The sequence below is a fragment of the Oryctolagus cuniculus genome, chromosome 2, assembly GCF_051225735.1.
Source record: "Oryctolagus cuniculus isolate XC-2025 breed Fujian yellow rabbit chromosome 2, ASM5122573v1, whole genome shotgun sequence".
Lineage (NCBI taxonomy): Eukaryota > Metazoa > Chordata > Mammalia > Lagomorpha > Leporidae > Oryctolagus > Oryctolagus cuniculus.
The window spans coordinates 13,221,520-13,247,588 of record NC_142868.1 but is presented as its reverse complement, the minus strand read 5'-3'; the positions used below and the strand labels follow the sequence as shown (position 1 = coordinate 13,247,588).

The following is a 26,069-nucleotide window of genomic DNA, read 5'->3' as shown; positions in this document are numbered from 1 at the left end:
GCCGCTGCAGCCGGCGCACCGCGCTGATCCTGGCAGGAGCCAGGAGCCAGGTGCTTTTCCTGGTCTCCCATGGGGTGCAGGGCCCAAGCACCTGGGCCATCCTCCTCTGCACTCCCTGGCCATAGCAGAGAGCTGGCCTGGAAGAGGGGCAACCGGGACAGAATCCGGCGCCCCAACCGGGACTAGAACCCGGTGTGCCGGCGCCGCAAGGTGGAGGATTAGCCTATTGAGCCACGGCGCCGGCTGATCCCATTGGTTTAAAATGTCCACTGGAAGTGTTGCTGTTTGCAGTTGATTACCTGTCAAAGTTTTTCCACTAAAATTTTTTAGTCAAAATTCCGTAAGCTTAACCAGTTGAGACATTTTTGGTGTTGGTTGTTGTTTCTACTGTTAATCAGACTTCTTAAATAGGAAATGAATGAGGTTCTTAAAAACCTCATAAATTGTGTATGGTCTGATACTGCAGTTTTCATCTTCAAAATAGTCTTATCCTTTATACCATTTGCAAACTGCTGCTGATTTCTTTCTTTTTTTTTTTAAAAAAAGATTTATTTATTTAATTGAAAGTCACAGTTATACAGAGAGAGGAGAGACAGAGAGAAATAGAGGTCTTCCATCTGCTGGTTCATTCCCCAATTGGCCACAACGGCCGGAGCTGCGCCGATCCAAAGCCAGGAGCCAGGAGCTTCTTCTGGGTCTCCCACGCTGGTGCAGGGGCCCAAGGACTTGTTCCATTTTCTACTGCTTTCCCAGGCCATAGCAGAGAGCTGGATTGGAAGTGAAACAGCCGGCACTTGAACTGGCGCCCATATGGAATGCCAGCACTGCAAGTGGTGGCTTTACCCGCTGTGCCACAGTGCTGGCTCCATCAAACTGCTGATTTCTTTGGGGCATTGTCCTCATAAACTTTATATAAAACATCAATGATTTCATCATTCTTACTTCCACCCAAAGCTCAGCACAAATTTCATGTCTGTTCTTGCTTTAATTTTAGCAGAATTCATGTAATCTGAAAGGGACTCTTTAGACATTGTCTTATCCTTCTTAGTGACTTAAACTAGGTCTTTTATAGACATGTTATACCAAGTTACTATGAGTTTATTTTGGTGCAAAACATTTTTGAAATCCATGCCTGATTTTTCGTAAAGCACATTTTTTTTTGTGAACTTTTTGAAGACACAACCCATTACATTTGTATAACATTGTCTGACATCAGAGAGAGATTATTATACTGTTTTATATTCCAACAAATTTATACTCCAACAGCAGTTATCTTTTGTTCTGACCTGTGTGTTTGGGTTGATGCAAATTGTGTGAGGGGGTAGGGGGTGGAAGGGTATTGAAATAATCCTAACCAGTATTCATCCATTGTCATTCCAAAAGAGATAAGCTTTATTTTATGTGTATTATTACAGAGACACGTATTCAACTCTACCTTTGAAAAGTAGGAGAGAAAATTTCTGTGGCACATCAAGTGTTATTTCAATTAGTTACAGTATAGCTTCCACAGATGATAAAGATTTTGTGTTTGAGTTTCTGCATATAGTTTTATTTGTGAAAAAAAAACTGAAGGACTTTCTGGTGCAAGGGATAAATTTGAAAATCATTGTCTATACAAAATACAGTTAGGAAAACAGTGTAATTATTACATCTGCATAAAATTTCTTCACTAGAAAATGTTTTTGTTCTCCAGAAACTCTTAATATATTACAACAGTTGGATTATAATGAATAAAGAAATCATGTTTTGTATTGAATAATATACCTTACCTGTTTACCTAATTTTTACTCCAACTCTTGCAACAAAGCCTGTGAACAATGTAATAAAAATATTATCTGACTTTAGAGCTATGTATTTCTACTTTTTATCTTAGACATCTTTCCATTTTCTCAAATCTGTGGACTTTTCTGGTGCTTTCTTCTGTTTCTGTATTTTATGTTGCCTTTTGTGCTATGCAAAATTTATTCCTTTTCTCTTTAAATTTCCCCCTTTGTTGAGTTTTCCATAGCAGTTATAAAAGCAAAATTAATGGCCAGTGATGAGTTGACTCTTTCAGAAGGTTAGATGATACTTAAAACTCTATTTTTGAGAGTTGCTAATTTATAGCCACTTCATTATTTTGCTCCTGTATCCCATAGTAGTGCAAAAGTATGCTCCTTATAGCTTTCCTTGTTTATTTCTTTTTGATGTCATCACTTTAATTTTAAAGTTAGGCCTTCTATTCGTACGTTTAGCAGTTTTTTATTTTTCATTTCTATTTTTTTTATGGTATGAGCCATTGCTGTAGAGAGTGGTAATTTTACTTGTTTAAATAAAGTTAGTATATTTAATGAATATTTTTCCCTCTTTTAAAGACTGTGAACCAGAAGAGCTGACTGACTGGTCTATGGATGAAAAATGTTCATTTTGTAATCTACAGAGAGAAGCAGTCAGTGTAAGTTTTAGTGCTAAAAAACTATTTTTAAATTAATTGCACAGTTGTAACTTTTTTTTCTTAATTTGTCTGGAAATTTGTGACTCACAGTGGAAGTTTAAATACTTCATTTTGGTAAATGAAAAGAATAAAAGTCTTATGTAGGAAATCTAACATTTAGCTTAATTAGCAGGTGAAAATCCTAGAAACCTCATCTTTTTGCTCATTTATTATTGCCTTATTGTTTCCTTACTGAAGAAATTCAATTCAGGTCTCTTTTGTGTTTAGTTATATAAATGTGAGGTTGGGAGCCTAGTTTGGCCTGAGATTTCCCACAATCTGACATTTTAGAAATTGGTAGTAGAGGTATAATGTACAGCTAGTTTTTAGTCTCTCATTTACCCCTGAAGTTTTAGGATATAATAATTATTTCTGTGTAAATAATGAAATATTTAAATACCCACTTTGTAAATAGGACATAAACTATACAGCCAGCATTTTTACATATGGGAAATCCTGATTGCTTATCTACAAGTGTGAGAAAGGCTAGGAAGAAAAGAGATTTTGAGAAACTACTGGTTTCAGGCAGATTCGTGAGTTAATACATCAGCTTTGTTAAAATTCTGATGTAATCACATTATGGCATGTCATGTAGTGAATTTACTAGCTGTGTGTGTTTCTACTCTTCTTCCTTTTTGACTGTAGTTTTGCTAAGGAACAAGGCTATCTTGGTCCTTTTTTCTGAACTAAATTTCTTTTCTCCTTACTCTTCTTTCAAATTTTATTTCCCTCAATATAATTTGATGTGAGTTTATAAATTAGAACAAATGGAGCAGTGCTTTCCATTGATTAATTCAATGAAAGAATGCCATATGTACATATAAAATGATTTTTTGTGTTTGTTTTCTTATAATTTTAGGATTGTATACCATCTCTTGATTCTTCACAGTCAACACCAACAGAGGAGCTATCATCTCAGGGCCAGTCCAACACTGATAAGATTGAATGCCAAGCAGAAAATTACCTAAATGCACTCTTTCGAAAGAAAGGTAATACTGGTATGTTTTGTCATTTAATGTTTTCAGTAAAAATTTAAAATGTTTGATTTTTCTCACACAAGAATATCTTAGTCTCAACTTCATTCCTAATTATTACTTTATCCATAATTTTTCTTCATAGATATGTTAGGATTCTTACTCTAGTGCTAGTCTTGTACTTGGCGTTCCTATGTGGCATTATGTTCTCACATCTCTTTCTGACTTTATCATTCATTTTTCCCTTCCACTTACAGGCACCTTTCAAAAATTTTTTTTGGTCTTCCTTATTTTATTATTGTTCTCAACTTCAAAAGTTGCTTGTTCAATAAGTTATACATTAAATGAGTATTGTAACCTATCCCTAATAATAGTTAAATCATTTATCAGCTAGATTATAGTATATTTGCTGGCTTGCTACTTCAGGATTTGTTAGCTTCAGTATGCTTACTTGACATTAAAAAAAAAAAAATCAGTGTTCTTTTTTACTCCTTGTCTGTCGATATTTTTTAATCCAAATGGGTCTTTTTTCATTTTTTTCCCTTGCTTGACACACCTACAAGCAGAAGTAGCTTTTTGAGAAAGTGCTTGTTTGGGAAAAATATAGAAATACAGAACTTTCTACTTTTTTGCTCTTGACCATTCCCACATTATTAGTGTGCATTATTTTTTCACAACATGGACTTTTAGAGAAAGTTATACTGCAAGTTGGGGATTATCTTATCGCTTTTAGAGATTGAGAAACATTACAATATTCTCATCTAACTGTCATACCTATTTTACTCCCTTTGGCATTAGGTACCATCAGATACTTTCTATTATATTGATGTTTCATGTTTTCATTAGTAATGTTTAAAATACTCATCTTTGAGAAAAGAAATCTTGTTTAATCTTTTTCAAAAATTTCAATCTTAGCCAAAGTTAAAAATATTTTACATACTTTCTTAAAAACTTTACAATATATTAATTTAGCAAACTTTATTTTGCCAATAAATTTACAGCTATAGGAAGAATTATGTTATCAGGTTATATTTCTAAAATAGCTATAGGAAATGTATACATTTACACATACACACAGTTTGATTTGCCTTGGAACTCAGTATTCAATCTCCTTTTCTTTTGAGTCATTTATAATAGTAGTAAGTATGATTATCAATAATAATAACAAACAATTTTTGATAGTATGGAGTTAACCTTTGCTCCATTGCTTTATTAAGAGTAATCAGTAAAAACTTGGTACTATTTCAGCTGATTCAAGCATCTGAGTCTCCAAGAGGTCTCCTACCAAAGGTTGGGTGAGTGTTCTTGGATATTTAGTGACCTCTCTCCATTTGGGAATTTCTTAGTTTTCTTCAAGATCCTTTGAAAGAATGAAGAGTTTTAATTTAAAGGTTCTTACTGGTGTTTTTGTTTTTTTTTCAGGTCTTATCTTTGTTAATTCCTTTATTTGTAGTTCATCAACACTTTCCAGATTTAGTTAAGCTTACAACTTTTGTACTTATTTACTAGTGGTTGTTTTTAAATTCTCTTTCAATAGGATAATTTTAGTGATTTCCAATATGATCTGACAGGATGGAGCTGGAGTTAATAACAGTATCATAAATGGTCTTAACTCCACTAACTTCTTGTTGAGTTCTGTTGGTAACTATTTATGAAATAAAAGGCAAGATATATGTTTTTAAAGACAGGAAATACTTTGTTTCTTTGGAGTAGCAAACAGAATTTAGTAAAGCATCTTGTTAGCGAAACTCTTTGTTTCTTGAAAATTTATCCAATATAGTTACATTCTTGGGCATTCTGGATATTGATGGCATTCATATTAATGATATTTTAAATCTGTTGCTTAATTTGAGGAATATATGTGCATGTTGTTCATCTTGCCAAAACAAAGAATCTTCTAATATTCTTTTTGTTCTTATTGTTTTCCCCATTACTGGGAATGGTGCTACTGATGAATGTAAACTATTATTATTGATCATAGTTATGTTTTAGAAAGCTTTTGTTTAATAAATATAAATTTCATAGGTACAACTTTTGGAATATATCAGTTCTTCTCCCCTATACCCACACTCACACCCCCAAACCATCCCACCTCCTACTCTCTCTCCCATCCCATTCTTCATTAATATTCATTTTTAATTATCTTTATATACAGAAGATCAACTCTATACTAAATAAAGATTTCAACAGTTTGTACCCATACAGACACACAAAGCATCAAGTACTGTTTGAATACAACTTTTACTGTTAATTATCACATTATAATTCATTAACGACAGAGGTCCTACCTGGAGAGCAAGTACACAGTGTCTCCTGTTGTTGATTCAACAATTAAAACTCTTACCTATAACATCAGTGATCACCCAAGGCTGTTGTTGTGAGCTTCCAAGGCTTGGAAGCCTTTTGTAACCACAAACTCCATCAATATTTAGACAGGACCATAAGCAAAGTGGAAGTTCTCCCCTCCCTTCAGAGAAAAGTACATCCTTTTTTGATGGCCCCTTCTTTCCACTGGGATCTCACTCACAGAGATCTTTCCTGTAGATCATTTTTTGCTATGGTATCTTGGCTTTCCATGCCTAAAATGCTCTCATGGGCTCTTCAGCCACATCCTAATGCTTTAAGGGCTAATTCTGAGGTCAGTGTACCATTTAGGGCATTTGTCATTCTGTGAGTCTGCTGTGTGGCCTGCTTCCCATGTTGGATCATTTTCTCCTTTTTAATTCTGTCTATTGTTATTACTAGACACTTGGCCTTATGTATGTGATCCCTTTGGCACTTAATCTTATCTGTATGATCAGTTACACACAATGTGTATTGATCATATTTATTAACTGAAGTAATGATTTATGTCATCAGTTATGATTGAGCATTAAGTCTTTTATATGTTTTCTCTCATTCAATTACAAAGCAATCTTAAGAGATAAATACTGTTATTGTAACAATAGGGACAAGCTAACAGAAGTTAAATAGCATGGCTTTTGGTTCTATATTATAAACATTTGAGCCTTCAAGAAGAAATTAACGAGAAAAATGGTGTTCTGTATGAAAAACACTCCAAGTTTTTAAAAGTATTAAATAGAAAAAACTTTATATTTCCAGCTATTTAGCAGTCTAGGATTAAAATTACTTTATTTGAATTAGATTATAGAGGGACTATAAGATATGCTCTACATTTCTCATAGTTTTCTATTTTTCCTTTATACAAACTGTGAACAGTTTTAGCAGTGAGTTTCCACACAATATTTAATAGATTGTAGGAGTATCAGTGGCATTAGACCTTTTCAGGAGTGGAACAAGCTTATTACTTAAACTAAATATAACTCAGACAGTTGCTTATAATCAGAAGCTAGTCAGAAATAGACGTTCAGGGTTGACTATGTAGAATGGGAGAAGGATGTTCTAGTACAAAGATAAATTTTTAACTAGTCTTTTGCATATGCTTTACTTTAGAAGTGGTCAAAATTGAATTCTTTCCAGAGATTAACCCTAAAATTAACTAATGTGCTAATGTAAAATAAAAATTTCATTTTCATTATTGTGGAATTCTCAGCTTCTAAGATGATACTTACCACATATTAGGTCCTCAGTAAATACTTCTTGAGTCAATAAAAACAAAGATAAATTATATCCATACATCTTTGTTTCTTTAAATATTCAATTAGGTGTTAGTACTTAATCTCTTAGAAAAGTGAATTATTTAGATGTACATGTAGTTTATTTTTTCTTACTTTGTACTTAAATATTTTATATAATTTGAGTATCAGTGTGAGTGTGAATAAATACAGGCATGTAGATAATAAAATGCCTTGTCCAAACCTGTCTCCATGAAATTAAATTATTTGGGCTTTAGCATCTCATTCTTGGATCACCTGAAGTGTCTTGAGTTACTGGCTTAGGAATGAAGAATGAGTCTTTTATTTCTAAATTAAACTAAGCTGGACATGACTAAATTGAACAGATAATACATGCAGATTAGTTGAATGGCTATACTGCCAAATATACAATAAAATGAACTCATCCTTTATAAAAAAAATCAATATTTTTTCCTGCTCACCCCAACAAACCTTTAGTATTCATTGAAATGGTATCTGTTATGGGTTTAAAAGAATAAGACCTTTTTGATGGAATTAATTGAAAGTTCTATATTAACGAATGCTTTTGCTTTAAATTAATTAATACGGATTGGGCATTAGCATGGGAGATTGTTAAGTTTTGGACTTCCAGGTTCTCCTAGCCCAGCCTTTTTATGTGGGCATTTGGGAAATGAATCAGCAGATGTAAAATCTCTGTCCTTCCGTCTATCTTTCAAATAAAATCAAATAATCTTTTAAAGACTTATTTGTTAGGGAAAGCTGAACAGTTTGGCCTGCCACCTTTCTTCTCCACAGAGCTCTGGGCCCAGGCAGCTTTCTTCAGCCCAGTAGGGAAAACACATCAGGAATTTGCATAAGACAGTGTGCAAAATGGAGCTGGAGGAGCGCTATTTGTGCACAGAGACACTTCTGAGAATAACCCAGATACTCCATTTGATTTCACACCAGAAAACTATAAGAGGATAGAGGTAACTGTAAAAAACTATCCAGAAGGGCATAAAGCAGCAGCTGTGCTTCCAGTCCTGGATTTAGCCCAGCGACAGAATGGGTGGTTGCCTATCTCTGCTATGAACAAGGTTGCAGAAGTTTTACAAGTACCTCCAATGAGAGTATATGAAGTAGCAACTTTTTATACGATGTATAATTGAAAGCCAGTTGGAAAATATCACATTCAGGTCTGCACTACTACGCCTTGCATGCTTTGAAACTCTGGCAGCATACTGGAGGCCATTCAGAAAAGCTTGGAATAAAGGTTGGGGAAACTACACCTGACAGACTTCTCACTCTTGTAGAGGTGGAATGTCTAGGGGCCTGTGTAAATGCACCAATGGTTCAAATTAATGACAGCTACTAGGAGGATCTGACACCTAAGGATATTGAGGAAAACTATTGATGAGCTGAAAGCTGGCAGAATTCTAAAAGCTGGGCCAAGGAGTGGACGCTCCTCTTGTGAGCCAGCTGGAGATCTTACCTGTTTGACTGAACCACCCAAAGGACCTGGCTTTGGTGTGCAAGCAGGCCTTTAATTTATATTCAACTGTAATATATCACTGGACAGCCAGCACTGTGGCTCACTAGGTAAATCCTCTGCCTGCGGCGCTGGCATCCCATATGGGTGCCGGGTTCTAGTCCCGATTGCTCCTCTTCCGGTCCAGCTCTCTGCTGTGGCCCAGGAGGGCAGTGGAGGATGGCCCAAGTGTTTGGGCTGCTGCACCTGCATGGGAGACCAGGAAGAGCCACCTGGCTCCTGGCTCCTGGCTTCGGGTCAGCACAGTGCCGGCCGTAGCGGCCATTTGAGGAGTGAACCAACGGAAGGAAGACCTTTCTCTCTGTCTCTCTCTCTCACTGTCTATAACTCTACCTGTCAAATAATATATATATAACTGTACAAATAAATATGAACCTGCTCTGTAAAAAAAGATTTATTTATTTATTGAAAGAAAGATCGTCCATCCACTAGTTCACTCCCCAAATGGCCATAATGGCCAGAGCTGAACCAATCCTAAACCAGGAGCCAGGAGCTTGTTATGAGTCTCCCACATGGGTACAGGGGCCCAAGGACTTGGGCCATTTTCCATTGCTTTCAGGCACATTAGCAGGGAACTGGATCAGAAATGGAGCAGCCAGGACTGAAACTAGCACTCATATGGATGCCAGAGCTACAGGTGGTGACTTTACCTGATACACTACAGCACTGGTCCCTAAATAAAAATTTTTTAAGTAACTGCTTTAAAAAATTGATAGCCATGTTTTTATATATAGTTTTCCTTGTCTTTTCTGAACAAAAAGTCAAACTAATATTTATGTTTTATCCTATTGCGTGACTTAAATACTAAATCAGTTCACTAACTAACTAGGTTAGACTGGTGATCCAGTATTTGATATCTTTTTTTTTTTTTAAGGTTTATTAATTTATGTGAAAGTTAGTGTTGAGAGGGGGATATCAGCCATCTGCTGGTTTACTCCTCAATTGGCTGCAACAGCCAGTGCTTGCCTAGACCCCAGGAGCCAGGAATTCCATCAAGGTCTCCAGTATGGGATGCATGGGCCTGAGCATTTGAACCATCTGCTTTCCCAGGTGCATTAGCAGAGAGCTAGATCAGAAATGGAACAGCTGGTACTTGAACCTGTAATCATATGAAATGCCAGCATAGCAGGCCACAGTTTAACCTGCTACATCGCAAAGCCAGCCCCAAGTATTTATTCCTTGGAAACAGGCATTGTTAACTTATTTTTTTGGATTGCTTTTATGGAAATGCAGACTTCATTGAAGGACTATGTAAATTCGACATGATTCATTCCAGCCTTAACATTTTTTATACAAGTGTTCCTTTATGATATTTTAGTCATGCTTTGAATTTCTCTTCTGTGGATTGCCCTTTTGGAACTCTTAGGGAGCTGTATGTTAATGCCATAAAATAATTCATATACCATTATGAGCCACAATCAGAGATGTTAATGAAAAGATTTTTCTTCTTGTTTTATCCTGTGTCTATAAAATTGCAGAAGTTCACAATTACCATCTGCACTTAGGCTTGCTGATTCCCTTCTTCTTGACCCATAAGTGTTGAAGAGTCATAGGAGTTAGTCCTCAGTTATATACCTTCACTGACTTAATGGCCTCATTGAGTCCTATGGCTTTACTTGTTATGTGCGTGCTGATGATCCCTAAATATGAAATCTAATCTGGACCATTCCTCTACCTTTGCCCTCTTTCTAAGTGCCTACTTGACATTCTTTGCTTCAATGTCTGACATCTCAGAATGCCCTGTCTAAGCAGAAAACTTGATTTTAATCTCTTTCCTCTCCCATCTTAATCAAGAGGTGTTTGATCAGGCCCAAAAATTGTAAGCCTTTTTTGATGTCTCAGTCTCTTTCACATCCTATATCCAACCTGCCAACAAGTCTCTACTTTATTCTAAATCTGACCGTGTCTCATCATTTCCATTGCTATCTCCCTAATCTAAGGTATGTCATTTCTGGATGATACTACTAAAGAGCCTCAATACTTTTTTTTTCTGTTTCTACTTTCCCCCAGCTCATTTTTCTGCACAGAAAACAAAGCCTAAACTGGATAATTATTCCTCTGCCCAAGAACTTGCAGTGTCTTTGCATGACACTTAGAATAAAATCTACCACGGGTACAGTGGTGTGGTTCTCCCTGCTCTTTCACTATATCTTTATTGTTCATTCTCTGGAAGACTTACTGACTTTTTTCTTTTCCTCAAATATTTTTGCCTTATTTTCGTCTCAGGACCTTCATCCTTGCTATTGCTTCTATCTGAAATACTAAACACTGTTTTCACCAGTGATCATTGTGTTCAGTCCTTCATATCATCAATTATTACCCCATCCTGACCATGTACTTTTGTAACCACTCTGTATTTCATAAGTTTTCTCATCTCTTTTGCATTATTCTCTTTAAAGTCTCCCTGACCCTTCTTTTAACATGTTTATCTGTCACGTCTAGAATATAACATCCAGCTGGGGCAAGGATTTTTGTCTGTTTTGCTGTGTTCCTACAACCTAGATTAGTACCTGGCATAGCTGATAAACAATAAGCTAGAGTGCAGTTAAACCTAGTTAAAGAATGTTTTAAAAATCGAAAGCAATGCTTTATTTATTTATTTATTTATTTGACAGAGTTAGAGAGAGAGAGACAGAGAGAAAGGTCTTCCTTCCGTTGGTTCACCCCCCAAATGGCCGCCACGGCCGGCACACCGCACCAATCCGAAGCCAGGAGCCAGATGCTTCCTCCTGGTCTCCCACACGGCTGCAGGTGCTTGGGCCATGCTCCACTGCACTCCCAGGCCACAGCAGAGAGCTGGCCTGGAAGAGGAGCAACCGGGACTAGAACCCTGCGCCCATATATGGGATGCTGGCGCTGCAAGCGGAGGATTAACCAAGTGAGCCATGGCGCCGGCCCCAAAAGCAATGCTTTAAGTCATGATTACCTGTTAATAATATTTTTAAAATGTGACTCACAACCGTAGTATGCTAAATCTTTCCAGAAACATCTGTTGTGTGTTCTTGCAGGTGACAAGTTAAGTACTAATATTCTAAGTAATTCAGGGGATTAGCCCCAAACACTGAAAATGAAAGTGATTCTAAATTCCTTTCAACAGTGTGGAGGTTACTTAAGAAATTAACAATAGAATTAACATATTATCCAGCAGTTTCACCACTTGAGTATATATCCAAAGGAAAGGAAATCAGTTTGTTGAAAAAATATCTCCACGGCCATGTTTATTGCAGTATTTTTCACAATAGCCAAGAAATGGACACAACTTGAGTGACCTAGTTACAATTGAATGGATAAAGAAAACATGATACATATCCACAATTACTATTTAGTGATTAAAAAAATGAAGTAACTGTCATTTGCAACAATATGGGGTGTAATTGGAAGTCATTATGTATAGTGAAACAAGCCAGGCACAGAAGACAAGTACTACATGATTTCAAATGTTGAGTCTAAAAGGGTTGATCTCACAGAAGTTGAGGCTAGAATGGTGATTACCAGATTCTAGGAAAAATAGTGGTAAGAAGGGGAAGGAAAGGTTAAGTAACAGGTACTAAGTAATAAATAGAATTAGCAAGTTCTGTATAGATTGACTATAGATAATGATAAGGTACTATGTATTTTCAAAAGACAGTGGTAAAAGAAAAGATTTTTAATATTTTCACCACAAAGGATTGATAAACATATGAGGAGATATGTGTTTACCCTAATTTGAACATTTCACAATATGTACATGTATCAAAACATCACATGGTACCCCATAAATATGTATAATTTCTGTATATCAATTAAAAAATTCCTTTCAGCAGTCTTTAGTCATTGTATTATTCTTTCAATTGTTTCATTCAGTTCTAATACCCTTTGGGGGAAGTAATTGTTTTTATTTTCAGTTTTACTTATCTATTTTCATTTTATTTGAAAGACAGATCTTTGTCCTCTGGTTCACTCCCTCAAATGCCCACAAAAACTAAAGCTGGGCCAGGCCGAACCAGGAGCCTGGAACACAATCCAGATCTCCTACATGGATAGCAATTGCACAACTACTTGAGTCATCATCTGCCTCTCCACGTGTGCATTAGCAAGAAGGTGGAATCTGAAGCAGTGTTGACTTGAACCTAGACACTCTGATTTGGGATGTGAGCATCCTAAGTGACATCTTAACCCTGGCACTGAATGCCCACTCACCCCTCCTTTTTAAAACTTTTATTTAGTAGAAGTGTTTTAAATTTGGGGAAAGAAATAGATCTTTTCATTTATCTTTAGTTATTTACAAGTTAATCTAAATATGTTCTTTGCATATTCTAGTTCATTTGAGAAAGTATAATCTGATAGATGGTAATTTAATGATTGATTATTAAAGATGGAATTTTCTTTGAGGCACTATTTTTTAAATTACCATCTGACTTTGGGTAATATTTCTTCCCCATGCTTTCTACTCTGGTGCGCAATGAAATTAGCATGTATCCATCTATACTAATGTAATAATTAATATATGCTGCTCAAAATACTATATATTCAGGGTCTAGATGAGAAGCCTCATTTTTATGTAGAATTAACAGAAGAACCTGTATGTGCTATGTGGCCATTTAGTATTGACTTACAATTTTAAATAGACATCTTTCAGTGTTTTCCTAGTTTTTGTAACTTGTGCAGCTGTGTTCTTTTCCAAACTCTTAATAACTTAGTTCTTTATTATCCCAGGTATGACTTTCCCCTAAGCAAGACTGGTGCATTGGGCTTTCTAAAACATATTTCTGGCCTGATGACTGGCTCATTAATTCAGCAAAGATCAACTGAACTCCTGTTGCCTGCCAGGTCTATCCCAGTGAACAAAAGACAAAAAACAAAAATCTGTGTCCTCGTGAACTTTTTGTGTTCTAGTGAGCAAAGACAATAAGTAAATTATATTTGTGGTTGAATTTATGTAAACAGATACACACAACTCACACATATGCTAGATATATAGAGGTAAATGCTGTGGAGACAAGGAAGAGAGAAGTAGCATAGAAAATGCCAGAATGGTGATCACAGTTTTATAATTGTAGTCATATGACATTTGAGCAATGCTGTAACAAAGTTGAGGTAATAAACTATAGAGATCTTAGGGGAGAAATACATTTCTAGAATTAAGGTAGTACCAGCTTTTGAAAATTTACAGATCAGAAATGTGGCAAGTGACTGTCATAATCCATTCTTCAGTTTACTGGATATTTTTTTTTCCTTTAAAGACCAATCTACAATTATAGTAGTTAAAGTATGAAGCGTATTTAGAGATTATTTGTCTCTGTTCCCTTATTCCAAAGAAAGAGCAGTTAAAAAATTGGATGAACAACATAAATTATAATGTAAACAAATAATGAAATAATCCTCAGTAATTGATCACTAATAGCTCTTAGAAAAACAAGGCAGTTTTTAAGATGTGTAATTAATAGGTTATAGAGTTGCTTGGGTGAAATTTAGTGGTAAGAAAAGAGATAGGGATCTTAGTTCCTGCTGCTCTTTGATGGTAAGTTAAGCTATAATGAACTGATGAAGTGAACTAGATAATACTAATGCCCTAGATTATCTGTGTTTAAATCCTTGGAACTAGCTCCAAACCATAAGCTGAAGCCATACACAAGGAATAGAATGACAGGGGGCGTGGTGGGGTAGAGCCCTCAGAATGGATATGCTATTGACTTCCCCATCCTCTTGCAGTTTTTCAACTTTCCTCACCTAAAACAGTGCTCATAGTTTGACTTTTTATCTTGAGGAGTCTTCTCATATCATGATCAAAATCATCTGAAACTGTCTGCATGAGCTATGATTTCTTTTAAAGATTTGCTATCAAGTATCTTATTTATCTTTAAAGGAAAGTCTTTAATCTTTGCCTAATGATGAGCACCAAGTTGAAAGATTTTTTCAACCATAAGTTTTAACTATGGGATATTAATGGTTCTTTTAACACTTTCAGTGTTCACTTAATTAAATTCAACTTCCTATAGCAAGATATAAGATTTTTTTACTATATAGTCTGCATTTCCTTCAATTCCTAAAAGTTAGCAAAGAAAAAAAAATCATAGGTTTTTCATACTCTTTCCATTGTTGTGATACTTTTTTCCAAGCCTAGTTGATTTACAGTTTCATCATATTAAAAATCTCATAAATCCTACCTATGTCAAAGAAATGTCTGATGCCTTAGTATATCTCAGCAGACACTCACCATGTATGTTTGAAATGTTATCTGCTTTGCCTATAAGCACCATTAATGACATTTAATGGGTAGGTAAAAGACTGTTTAAATGTTTTTTAAACATTTATTTATTTATTTATTTGACAGGCAGAGTTAGAGAAAGAGGCACAGTTACCTGTGGTTAATTGAAGTCTGAAAATATGCAGATGGTAATTGTGAACCTTCTGCAATTTTATATGTGAAGAGAGATTTGGAGTTGGGGGCAACTAGAATGATCATCTCTGATTAAGATAGTTTATTACCGCTTGTAAGAAAAATGAAGAGAGATGTTTGAGTTGGTGTGACTCCTGAAACTTGGCATGAGTAGAGTTAGAAATACAGGCACAAACATTGCATCAAAACTTTTCTCCCTATCTTCTTATTAAAAGGCCTCTCTAATTGAACTCTAATAATGTGAACTCTGGAACTTGATAAAGTCAGATAAATTTACAAATAAATTAGTTATTGAAAATTCAGTGCATTCAATTTAGATTCTACAATATCTCTTACAGTCTCAGTTTGCTCTTCAAGCTATGCCAACTCAAGAACTAAGTATATTTGAGTAAGCAGTGATACTTACAGTAAAATGTGTCGCTTAATGAGAGAAGTGTGCCTTGTTAGGTGACTTCATCTTTGTGCAAATGTCATTGGGTGTACTTATACAATCCAAGATGCAATTTAATCTTATCAGACTACTGCCAAAATATTGCTGTGTAGTGCACAGCTGTCCTAGTATATTTGTTAGACTATGTGGTCTGGTAGAAAAAAAAACTCTAATCGCTTTAAAAAAAAAAAAAAAAGAAAGAAATCTTGGCTATTGTAACATTATACTTAGTGAAATAAACCAGTCCCCCCAAAAACAGATGGCATATGTTTTCCCTGATCCAAGGTAACTAATAGAGTACATGAATGTAATGTGTTGGAGTGAAATGGACATTTTGAGTTTCATGACTGTTTATAGCCCCTATCTCTTCTATAGGGGAAATGTGGGTTTTTTTTTCTTGTCATACTATTTGTTGAAATCTTATTTAGTGTAGGGTTAACTGTATGATCATTAAGTAAACTGAAAATGAATCTTTGTAAAAATTAAGAGTGGGAATCTGAGAGGGATGAGGAGGAGGGGTTAGAGTGTGGGCAGGATGGAAGGTGAAGGGGAAGTGTCACTATGTTCCTAAAACTGTACAAATGAAATACATAAAACTTATATAACTTAAATAAAATTTTTTAAAAATTCTGATCTGGAAAATTGGAAACTGGCATTCTAAGCTTTGTCATTGTTTCTGACTTGATTTGACTGGATTTTTGAGTCCTTCTCTGTAAAATCATGAGATTAGATTTGATCTTAAATAAAATCTGATCCAGAAATTTAGTTTTTCTGATAGGTAGATAAAAGCCCAGTAGCTATTGTTAACATTTCAACAAACCTTAAACAGTCATGTTTACCTGCAGTAAGCTTGCAAGGAAAACAGAAAGGTTCTTTGTATTTAGATCCAATTAATACTGTTGTTTGTTCATAAAATTTACCATGCTAAGCTCCTCACCTCTTACTGGCATGTCCTTGAATTAAATTTACATAGTATAAAAGATAATTATGTTCTAAGCTTTTTTGATTAATTATTTGGAATTTCAAGCAATAATTTCTTGTGAAAATAAACATTAACTATGAATTATTTTCCAATGTAAAAGTGACTATAAGGGTAATGGTTTTTATGCTTTTTTTTTATTATTTTAGTAGTTCCATGACTGATTTCTTTTCTTTTCTTTTCTTTTTTTTTTTTTGGACAGGCAGAGTTAGTGAGAGAGAGTTGTAGACAGGGAGAGAGAGACAGAGAGAAAAGTCTTCCTTCCGTTCGTTAACTCCCCTAATGGCCGCCACAGCCAGTGCTGCGCCAATCCAAAGCCAAGAGCCGGGTACTTCCTCCCAGTCTCCCATGCAGGTGCAGGGACCCAAGCACTTGGGCCATCCTCCACTGCCCTCCTGGGCCACAGCAGAGAGCTGGACTGGAAGAGGAGCAACCGGGACTAGTACCCGGCGCCCCAACCGGGACTAGAACCTGGGGTGCTGGTGCCGCAGGCGGAGGATTAGCCAAGTGAGCCATGGCGCCAGCATGATAATTTGTTTCTGATCATTGAATTCTAAATCCAGAAATTATGAGAAGAATACAGGTCACTCTTTTCTCCAGATAAGACTACTTTGATTCCTTCCTTTCTTTACCTGTTTCCACCAAAGTGACAGTATGTGGTAATGGAACTTGATTAATGGGTAAATGGCGTCTGTATAAGTTCACTTTTAAGTAATCTAAATTAAGAAGATAGAGGAAGAGATTGTTATATAAATCAGGTCTACTTCATTTGTTCTCTGTAAAACTACATGCTCAATATGTCATTTGGAATTCTCATGGGTGGGTAATTAGTTGCTTGGTGGGTAGTTAATATTCTTTCACCCTGGTTTTTTAAAAAAAAAATACCATATTCTTTCGAAGCCTGGATGGAAGATAAATTTAAAACTACTTTGATGCCATGTTTAGTGAATGCCTTTAGTCTATAGAGAAAGATAGTTTAAAAGATACTTGTTCCCTAGTAGTAGTCAAGAAATGCTAACTGAATGTGCTGTGTAGTTGTCAAAATGTGAGTCGGAATTTGGATTTTAAATAGCTTAATATAGCACCTTTCAAATTTCCTCATAATGTAACATTACTGTTACTCCATAATTCTGCAGATCTGCATTCCTGCATTTCCATGATTTACCTACTTAGAGAATGATAGAACTTGCAGATAAATTTAGTTGTCAGTAACATACCTTTCCTAAATAAATAGGATCTTGAAAACATGTCTAGATATTAAAACCAAGCATTGTGAATAACACGGTGCATCTTGTGAGTCCTTATTCAATCTGAAGAATCTCTGCTGCCGTTTACTGAATTAATTAATTTATGAGTTTAAATTAAGAGATAGAAAAAGACACAGGGAGAAAGCTCCTGTCTGCTGGTTCTACTCCACAGATGACTGCAATGGCCCTGAAGCTGGGAGCTAGAACACAATCCAAGTCTCTGCTGATGCTTCTCCCACCTCTTCAATTTCCATCTTTCATTAGTGTATTTGTTACAATTGATGAACCAATATTAAAACATTATTATTAACTGAAGTCCATACTTTATATTAGAATCACTTTCTGTGTGTTTTGCTAAATGTACAGTTTTCTACCATTACAGTATCACAAACAATAGTATCACTGCCCTGAAAAATCCTGTACTCCATTTGTTTATCCCTACAACTACAACACCCCCAATCACAGGCAAACACTGATCTGTTTATCATCTCCATTGTTTTGCCTCTTGGAGAATATCATATGGTTGTAAGCATCAAATATGTAGCCTTTTCAGATTCACTTCTTTGACTTAGTAGTATGCATTAAAGTTTACTCCTTCTTTTTCTATGACTTGATAGCTTATGTCTTTCTAATGCTCAGTATTCCAGACTGAATATACCACAGTTTACTTAGTCATTCACCTCATGAAAAACATCTTGGGGCTGGTGTAGTGGTATAAAGCTGCTGTCTGCAATGCTGGCATCCCATATGGGTATCGTTCAAATCCTAGCTGCTCCACTTCAATCCAGCTCCCTGCTAAAGGCCTGGGGAAGCAGTAGAACATGGCCCCAGTCCTAGGGCCCCTGCCACCCATGTAGGAGACCCAAATAAAGTTACTGGCTTTGGTATGGCCGAACTTTAGCTGTTGTGGCCATCTAGAAGACTCTGTCTCTTTTCTCTCTCTTTTCTCTGTAATTCTTTCAGATAAATAACTATTTTTTAAAAATCTTAATTGCTTGTGTGTAGATATGTTTTCAACTCATTTAGGTAAATGTCTGGGAGTACAATTGCTGAACCATGTGGTAAGACTGTTTTTAGCTTCTGAATAATATTTCAAAGTAGTTGTACCATTGTACGTTCCCTCCAATAATGAATAATGTTCACTCCATTTTTTTATGAATCATTCTTTTATTGTTATATCTAAAAAAAATTGCTAAACCTGGGCTCTCCTAGATTTTTTATATTAGCTCCTAGTGATTTTGTTGGTTTGTGTTTTACATTGGGTATATACATTAGTATTTGTGTTTTACATTTTACATTATATATACTCAGTGTTCGAGTCTATATGTGGGTTATTTTCTTTGCATGTGGTGTTCATTTCCTCTCATGTTTGTTGAAAAGACTGTCCTTTATACATTGGCTTGCTCCTTTATCAGAGATCAATGTAGATCTATTTCTGGACTGTCTAATCTCTTCAACTAATCTATTTATACATTCTTCATGTATATCACACTCTTTTGATTACTATAGCTTTACAGTAAGTCTTGAAGCTGGATAGTATCAGTCTCCCAACTTGCACCTTCCTTGCTATTGAGTTGGCTGTTCTGTGTGTTTTTCCCTTATCTATTAACTTTAAAATGAGTTTGTCAACAGCTACAAAATAATTCACAGATATTTTAATGGAGATTATGATAGATTGGTAAGAACAAATTGGAAAGAAATGACATCATAAATCCATGAATATGGGATATATTTTTATTTATAGCTTTTATCAGAGTTTTATAACATGCTAATACAGACATCGTGCATATTTTGTTAGATTTATACCTGTGTATCTCTTCTTTTTTCCTTGTTAATATAAATAGTGTTGTATTTTTAAATTTCTAATTCATTTATTCATTGCTGGTATTTAAGAAAGCAATTGATTCTTATATGTTAAATTTGGACCTTGGAAACTTGCTGTAATCACTTATATTTAATTCCAAGAGGTTTGTTTGGATCAGTGCTTGGGATTTTCTACATAGACAGTCATGTTACCTGTGAAAGAAAGTTTTATTTCTTTTTCTCCTGTTACATTACCTAGGACTTCTAGTACGGTGTTGAGTAGAAGTGGTAAGAGGGATACTTTCTTGTTTTCTTTCTTCTTAGAAGGAAAACATCTTTTTTTTTTTTTCCATCATTAAACATTATTTAAACTGTAGGGTTTTTTTATTATGTTCCTTACCACATTGAAAAGGTTCTCCTTATACCTTGTTTGCTGAAATTTTTTGTTATGATCGGGTGTTGAATGTTGTCAGATGATTTTTCTGCTTCAATTGATGTGATTGTGATTTTTTTTCTTCAGTCTGTTAATATGGTAGATTATAGTAATTGATTTTGTGGGCCAGTCCTGTGGCACAGTGGGTTAAAGCCCCCGCCTGTAGCACCAGCATCCCATATGGGCCCTGTTTGGAGTACTGGCTGCTCCACTCTGATTCAGCTCCCTGCCTGGGAAAGCAGTGAGGATGGTCCAAGTCCTTGGGCCCCTGCACCCACATGGGAAACCCAGAAGAAGCTCCTGGCTTCAGATGGGCTCAGCTCTGGCCATTGCAGCCATTTGCAGAGTGAACCAGGGGATGGAAGACCTCTTTCTCTGTGTCTGCCTCTCTCTTGTAACTCTTTCAAATAAATAAAGCAAATCTTTTTTAAAAAATAATAATTGATTTTTGAATATTGAACTAGCTTTGCATACCTAGTATGAATCCTACTTGGTCATGATTTAAAATTATTTTTATATATTGTTGCATTCTATTTGCTAATATTTTCCTTGAAGATTCTTACATTCATGTTTATGTAGTTTTCTGATTTGTAGCTTTCTTTCGTGTAATATCATTGTCTGGCTTTGGGGTTAGGGAAATACTGACCACAGAATTAGTTAGAGGACATTCCTTTTACTTCTTTCTGGAAGTAGGAGAATTGATATAATTTCTTCTTTAAATGTTTGAATTGATCAATGAAACTATCTGATCTGGTGCTTTCTGCTTTGAAAGGTTATTAATTGTTGAGTTAACTTCTTTAATAGGTACAAGCCTATTCAAGTTACATATTTCTCTTTGTGTAAGTGTTAGATTATATCAGTGTATTTGTCATTTTACCTAAATTATCAAATTTTTGGACATAGTTATTTATATTACTTTATTTTTAATGTCTAAGAGATCTGTAATGATGGCTTCTCTTTCATTCCTAGTATTGGTAGTTTGTATCTTCTCTCTCTTTTCTGGTATATTGGCTAGAGCATTATCAATTTTATTGATCTTTTCAGAGAATCATTTCAGCCGATTCTCTGAATTTTTTCAAAAGATGCAGATGTTTGGAGCGTGAACCAACATATGAAAAATCTTTATCTGTCTCCTCACATTCCTTCCCCACCTCACACTATCATTTTGTCTTCTAAGTACTTTTTTTAATGCAGCAAACTGATGAAGAGTGTTAAAAATGATAAGAGCATGAAAGATAGAGTAAAATGAGAATTTCAGAATGAATATAGAAATAGAATTTAAGAGGATTTTCCAGAATTTATGTAAGATCCTCATGAATCATATCAAGGAATATGGTTACCTAAAATAATTAATGAAAATAAGTTCACATGAGACATAGTTGCAGGAGACCAAGAGAAAGAAAATCTTAAACAACCAGAAAGAAAAGACTTCCAGTAGAACAACAGAAAGACCCATGACTTCTCACAACCAGCAAAAATGGACTCCAATAAACAAAGTGACTATTGGTTTAGGATTTTAGACTCTTTCAAGGAGCATCTGTGAGTTTGGGGATAGAAGTAGGACACAGAATGTTTTAATTTCAATATAGTTTTTATTTAAAAACAAAACTCAGGACTATGTGACTATGCTTGAAGAAGAAACAAGACAATCCTGAAAATAAAGTGTGAGATGCAAAGAAGAATGATAAATAAAAATTGATAGGCATGCAGATAAATCTAAAAGAACACCAACTATGGGGCAGGCATGTGGTGCAGAGGGTAAGAAGCTGTTTGGGACACCTGCATCCCATATCACAGTGCCGGAATTTGAGTCCTGACTCTGCTTCTGATCCAGCTTCTTGCTGATATGCACTGTAGAAGGCAGCAGGTAATGGGTCCCTGCTATCCAGATGGGAAACCTGAACAGTATTTTAGGCTTATGGCTTCTGCTGGGCATAGCTCCAACTGTTGTGGGCATTTGCGAAGTAAGTCAATTGATGCATGATGTGTCTCCCTTTTTTTCTGAAATACATAATTTTTTAAAAATTGAGTATATGAAATAATAATTATATCCACTACAAAGATTTTTTAAAACTGAAATGCCAGACAAGAAGAGTATGTAAACCAGAAGCAGTGTTAACTGGAATTAAAGTGCTATGTATCCCTTTTAGTAGGGCAAATATATCTATTAACTTTAAATACTGACAAGGAAAAGTTTGCATGTGGACATTTCTGGGGCTACTAATAAAGATAATAATCTAAACCAGTAGAAAAAAAGGGAAAACAATTTCAAAATAGAACAATTTCAAAAGAAAAACTGAGACAAAACAAAACAGAAATATTGGCTATATAAATGGATATAATATGCACTCTCTAATTAAGACAAAGAATATCAGAATAAAAATTCAAATTCATCTGTAGCTTTTTCATAAAGGAGACCATGAAAAGGTGAAAAACTGGAAAAATGAGCACTAATAAAGAACTGAACAAATATGCATAAACAAACATGACTGGTAAAGATAAGAGATACTAGAACTTTTATCTCAAGATAAAAGTTGATACTCACCAGAAAACTCTGAAAATTCTGCGTGTGTGGATCAGTGCAACGTAACTTAAAAATACATAAAGCAAAAATTGCCAAATGTAGAAGAACAAAATACAGGAAAAAATTAACCTCTAAATTGATAAATCTAACAGACCTAAAATGAGAAGGAGAGAAAATTTGAACAGCAAAATTAATAATTTTATTTCATGGACATCTAGATCAAACCCTAAACCTAACCATTGTAGAACACACATTCTTTTCAAATATACTTGCAGTTTATACAAATTGCTCTTTTGTAGCCCATTAAGAAACTATCAACAAGTAAAATCTAGTATTTTAGAGACTTTATTCTTGGCAGCTGAATTAAGATGTTGATTGATCAATAACAAAAAGTATTATTTCAAATTTAAATATATATGGATGTTTTAAGGTGTTTCTAAGTAATCCGTAGGATAAGGAGAACTCATGACTATTAAATACTTTAGCATGTATGATACTAAAAAATTTTAATTTTTTTTCTAAAAACTTTCATTTTCATGTATTTGAAAGGCAGAGAAACAGACAGATGGACCTTCCACTTGCATTCACTTCCTAAATTCCTGTAACAGCTGGGGTTGGGCCAAGTTGAAGTCGGGAGCCAGAAACGCCACCTGGGCCTCCCATGTGGGTAGCAGGGATCTGAGTTCTTAAGTCATCACCTGCTGCCTCCTAAGATGCCGATTAGTGGGAATCTGAGTTGGAAGAAGAGCCAGAACTTGAACCCAAGCTCTCTACTATGGAATTGGGCCTGCCAAGTGGTTTCTTAGCCACTGCACAAAATCGCTATCCCAGGCTGAGATATTTTATATTATTTATTTATGTAAGGTGAGCAAGTTCAAAATTTAGGAGTGTAATGATGCTTTACACCCTATACTCCCTCCTGCCCATACTACCATTGTACCTCTTCCTGCTTATTTCTTTTAATTTTTACAATGACATACTTTCAGTTCATTTTATAATCATAAGATTAACCCTACACTAAGTATTCAACAAATAGAAGAAAAAAAAACTGTTCCTTAACAGTAAAGACAAAGACTATAGAAAATAATCAGTTCTCAAAAATGCGAATTTCGTTCATATACATTACATTTTTTGATACTCTATTAGTTACCAAAATTCAGGGAAAATTTATGGTATTTGTCTTGTTGGAACTGTCTTATTTTACTGACAGGCAGAGTTAGACAGTGAGAGAGAGAGAAAGGTCTTCCTTTTCTGTTGGTTCACCCCCCAAATGGCCACTGCGGCTTGCGCGCTACACTGATCCAAAGCCAGTAGCCAGGTGCTTCCTCCTGGTCTCCCATGCAGGTGCAGGGCCCAAGCACATAGGCCATTCTCCACTGCCTTCCTGGGCCACAACAGAGAGTTGGACTGGAAGAGGAGCAACTGGGACAGAATCCGGAGCCCCAACTGGGACTAGAACCCAGGGTGCCGGCTTGGTTCCATATCTTAGCTATTGTGAATTGAGCTGCAGTAAACAAAGGGGTACAAGTAACTCTTTTCATCTGATTTCATTTTGTTTGTGTAAATTCCCAGGAGTGGAATGGCTGGGTCATAGGGTAGATCTATTTTCAGATTTCTGAGGAAGCTCCATACTGTTTTCAACAATGGCTGTTCTAGTTTTTTTGTTTTGTTTTGTTTTGTTTTTAAGATTTATTTTAGGGCCAGCGCCGCAGCTCACTAGGCTAATCCTCCACCTTGTGGTGCCGGCACACCGGGTTATGTACCGGTTGCCCCTCTTCCAGGCCAGCTCTCTGCTGTGGCCAGGGAGTACAGTGGAGGATCGCCCAAGTCCTTGGGCCCTGCACCCCATGGGAGACCAGGATAAGTACCTGACTCCTGCCATTGGATCAGCGCGGTGTGCCGGCCATTGGAGGGTGAACCAACGGCAAAGGAAGACCTTTCTCTCTGTCTGTCTCTCTCACTGTTCACTCTGCCTGTAAAAAAAAAAAAAAAAAAAAAAAAAAAAGATTTATTTATTTGAAAGAGTTAGAGAGTTAGAATCAGAGAGGTCTTCCATCCACTGGTTCACTCCCCAGATGGCCGCAATGGCCAGAGCTGCACCAGGAGCTTCTTCTGGGTCTCCCATGTGGGTGCAGGGGCCCAAGGACTTGGGCCATCTTATACTGCTGTCCCAGGCCATAGCAAAGAGCTAGATTGGAAGAGGAGCAGCCGGGACTAGAACCAGCACCCATATGGGATGCCAGCACTTCAGGCCAGTGCTTTACCCAGCTGTGCCATAGCGCCATCCCTGTGTACTAGTTTTCTTTCTTTCTTGTATCTCTTTCTGGTTTAGGAATTAAGGTGATGCTGGCCTCATAGCGGGAGTTTAGGAAGATTCCCTCTCTTTGAATTGTTTTAAATATTTTGAGAGGAATTGGAATTAGTTCTTTAAAAGTCTGGTAGAATTCAGTGAAGCCATCTTGTCCTGGGCTTTTTTTTGTTGGGAGGGTCTTCATTATTGCTTCAACCTCCTTCTTGGTTATTGGTCTGGTTAAGTTTTCTTTCTTCATGGCTCAATTATGGTAGATTGTATGTGTCCAAGAATCTATCCATTTCTTCTAGAGTTTTCAGTTTGCTGACATATAGCGTTTATAGTAATTCCTGGTGATTCTTTTATTTCTGTGGTATCCATTACTACATCTCCTTGTTCATCTGGTTGTATTAATTTGCCCCCCCCCTTTTTTTTTGGTTAGAGCTAATGATGTATCAATTTTGTTTGTTTCAGAGTTGTTTATTCTATAATTTTTCTTCTTTCCTCCCACTAATATTGGGTTTGGTTTGTTCTTATTTCTCTAGGTCCTTAAGATGCATTGTGAGATATTTTATTTGATGCCTTTCCAATTTCTTCATACAGGCACTAATTTCTATAAACTTTCCTCTTAACACTGATTTTGCTGTATCCCACAAGTTTCAGTATGTCATGCTGTCATCTTCATTTTGTTTCTAGGGATTTTTTAATTTCCCTTTTGATTTTTTTCTCTGACCTACTGTTCATTCAAAGCATATTGTTTAGTCTCCAAGTGTTTGCATATGCTGTAAAGTTTCTTAAGTTGCTAATTTCCAGCTTCATTTCATTGTGGTCAGAAAAGACACATGCTATGATTTCAACTTTTTTGAATTTGTTGAGGCTTGCTTTATGACCTGGCATATGATATATCCTAGAAAAAGTTTCAGTCATTGATGAAAAGAATGTGTATTCTACCACTGTGGGATGAAATGTTCTGTAGATAACAGTTAGGTTCATTTGTTCCATAGTGTAGATTAGCTCTGTTGTTTCTTTGTTGACTTTTTTGTCTAGTTTTTCTGTCCATTAATGAAAATGTGGTGTTGAAGTTTTCCATTGTTACTGTAATGGAGCCTGAATCTCCCTTTAGATCCCTTAACATTTGTTTCAAATAGCCAGACCTGGTGCTAGGCAGTATACTTTTATTATAGTCACATCTTCCTTTTGAATTGATCTCTTAATCATTACATAATGGTCTTATTTGACTCTTAACAGTTTTTATGTTACAGTCTATTTCGTGTCATATTAGAATAGCTGTTCCTGCTTGGTTTTGCTTTCTGTTAGCATGGAATATCTATTTCTATCCTTTCACTTTCTGTCTATGTGTATCTTTGTTGGTGAGGTATATTTTTTACGGCAGCAAATAGATGGGTCTTGTTT

At 35.8% G+C, this 26,069-nt stretch overlaps 1 protein-coding gene and 1 pseudogene across 1 annotated transcript in view; both read left to right on the top strand.

The window, feature by feature from the left end:
* Nucleotides 1-26,069, top strand: part of LCORL (ligand dependent nuclear receptor corepressor like) — a 194,291-nt gene that overhangs the window by 97,738 nt on the left and 70,484 nt on the right. The window contains 2 exon segments of the mRNA XM_070068064.2: nucleotides 2,355-2,434; nucleotides 3,333-3,471. Coding sequence (XP_069924165.2) covers nucleotides 2,355-2,434; nucleotides 3,333-3,471 — 219 coding nt within the window.
* On the top strand, nucleotides 7,977-8,654 carry LOC138848433 (NADH dehydrogenase [ubiquinone] flavoprotein 2, mitochondrial pseudogene; annotated as a pseudogene).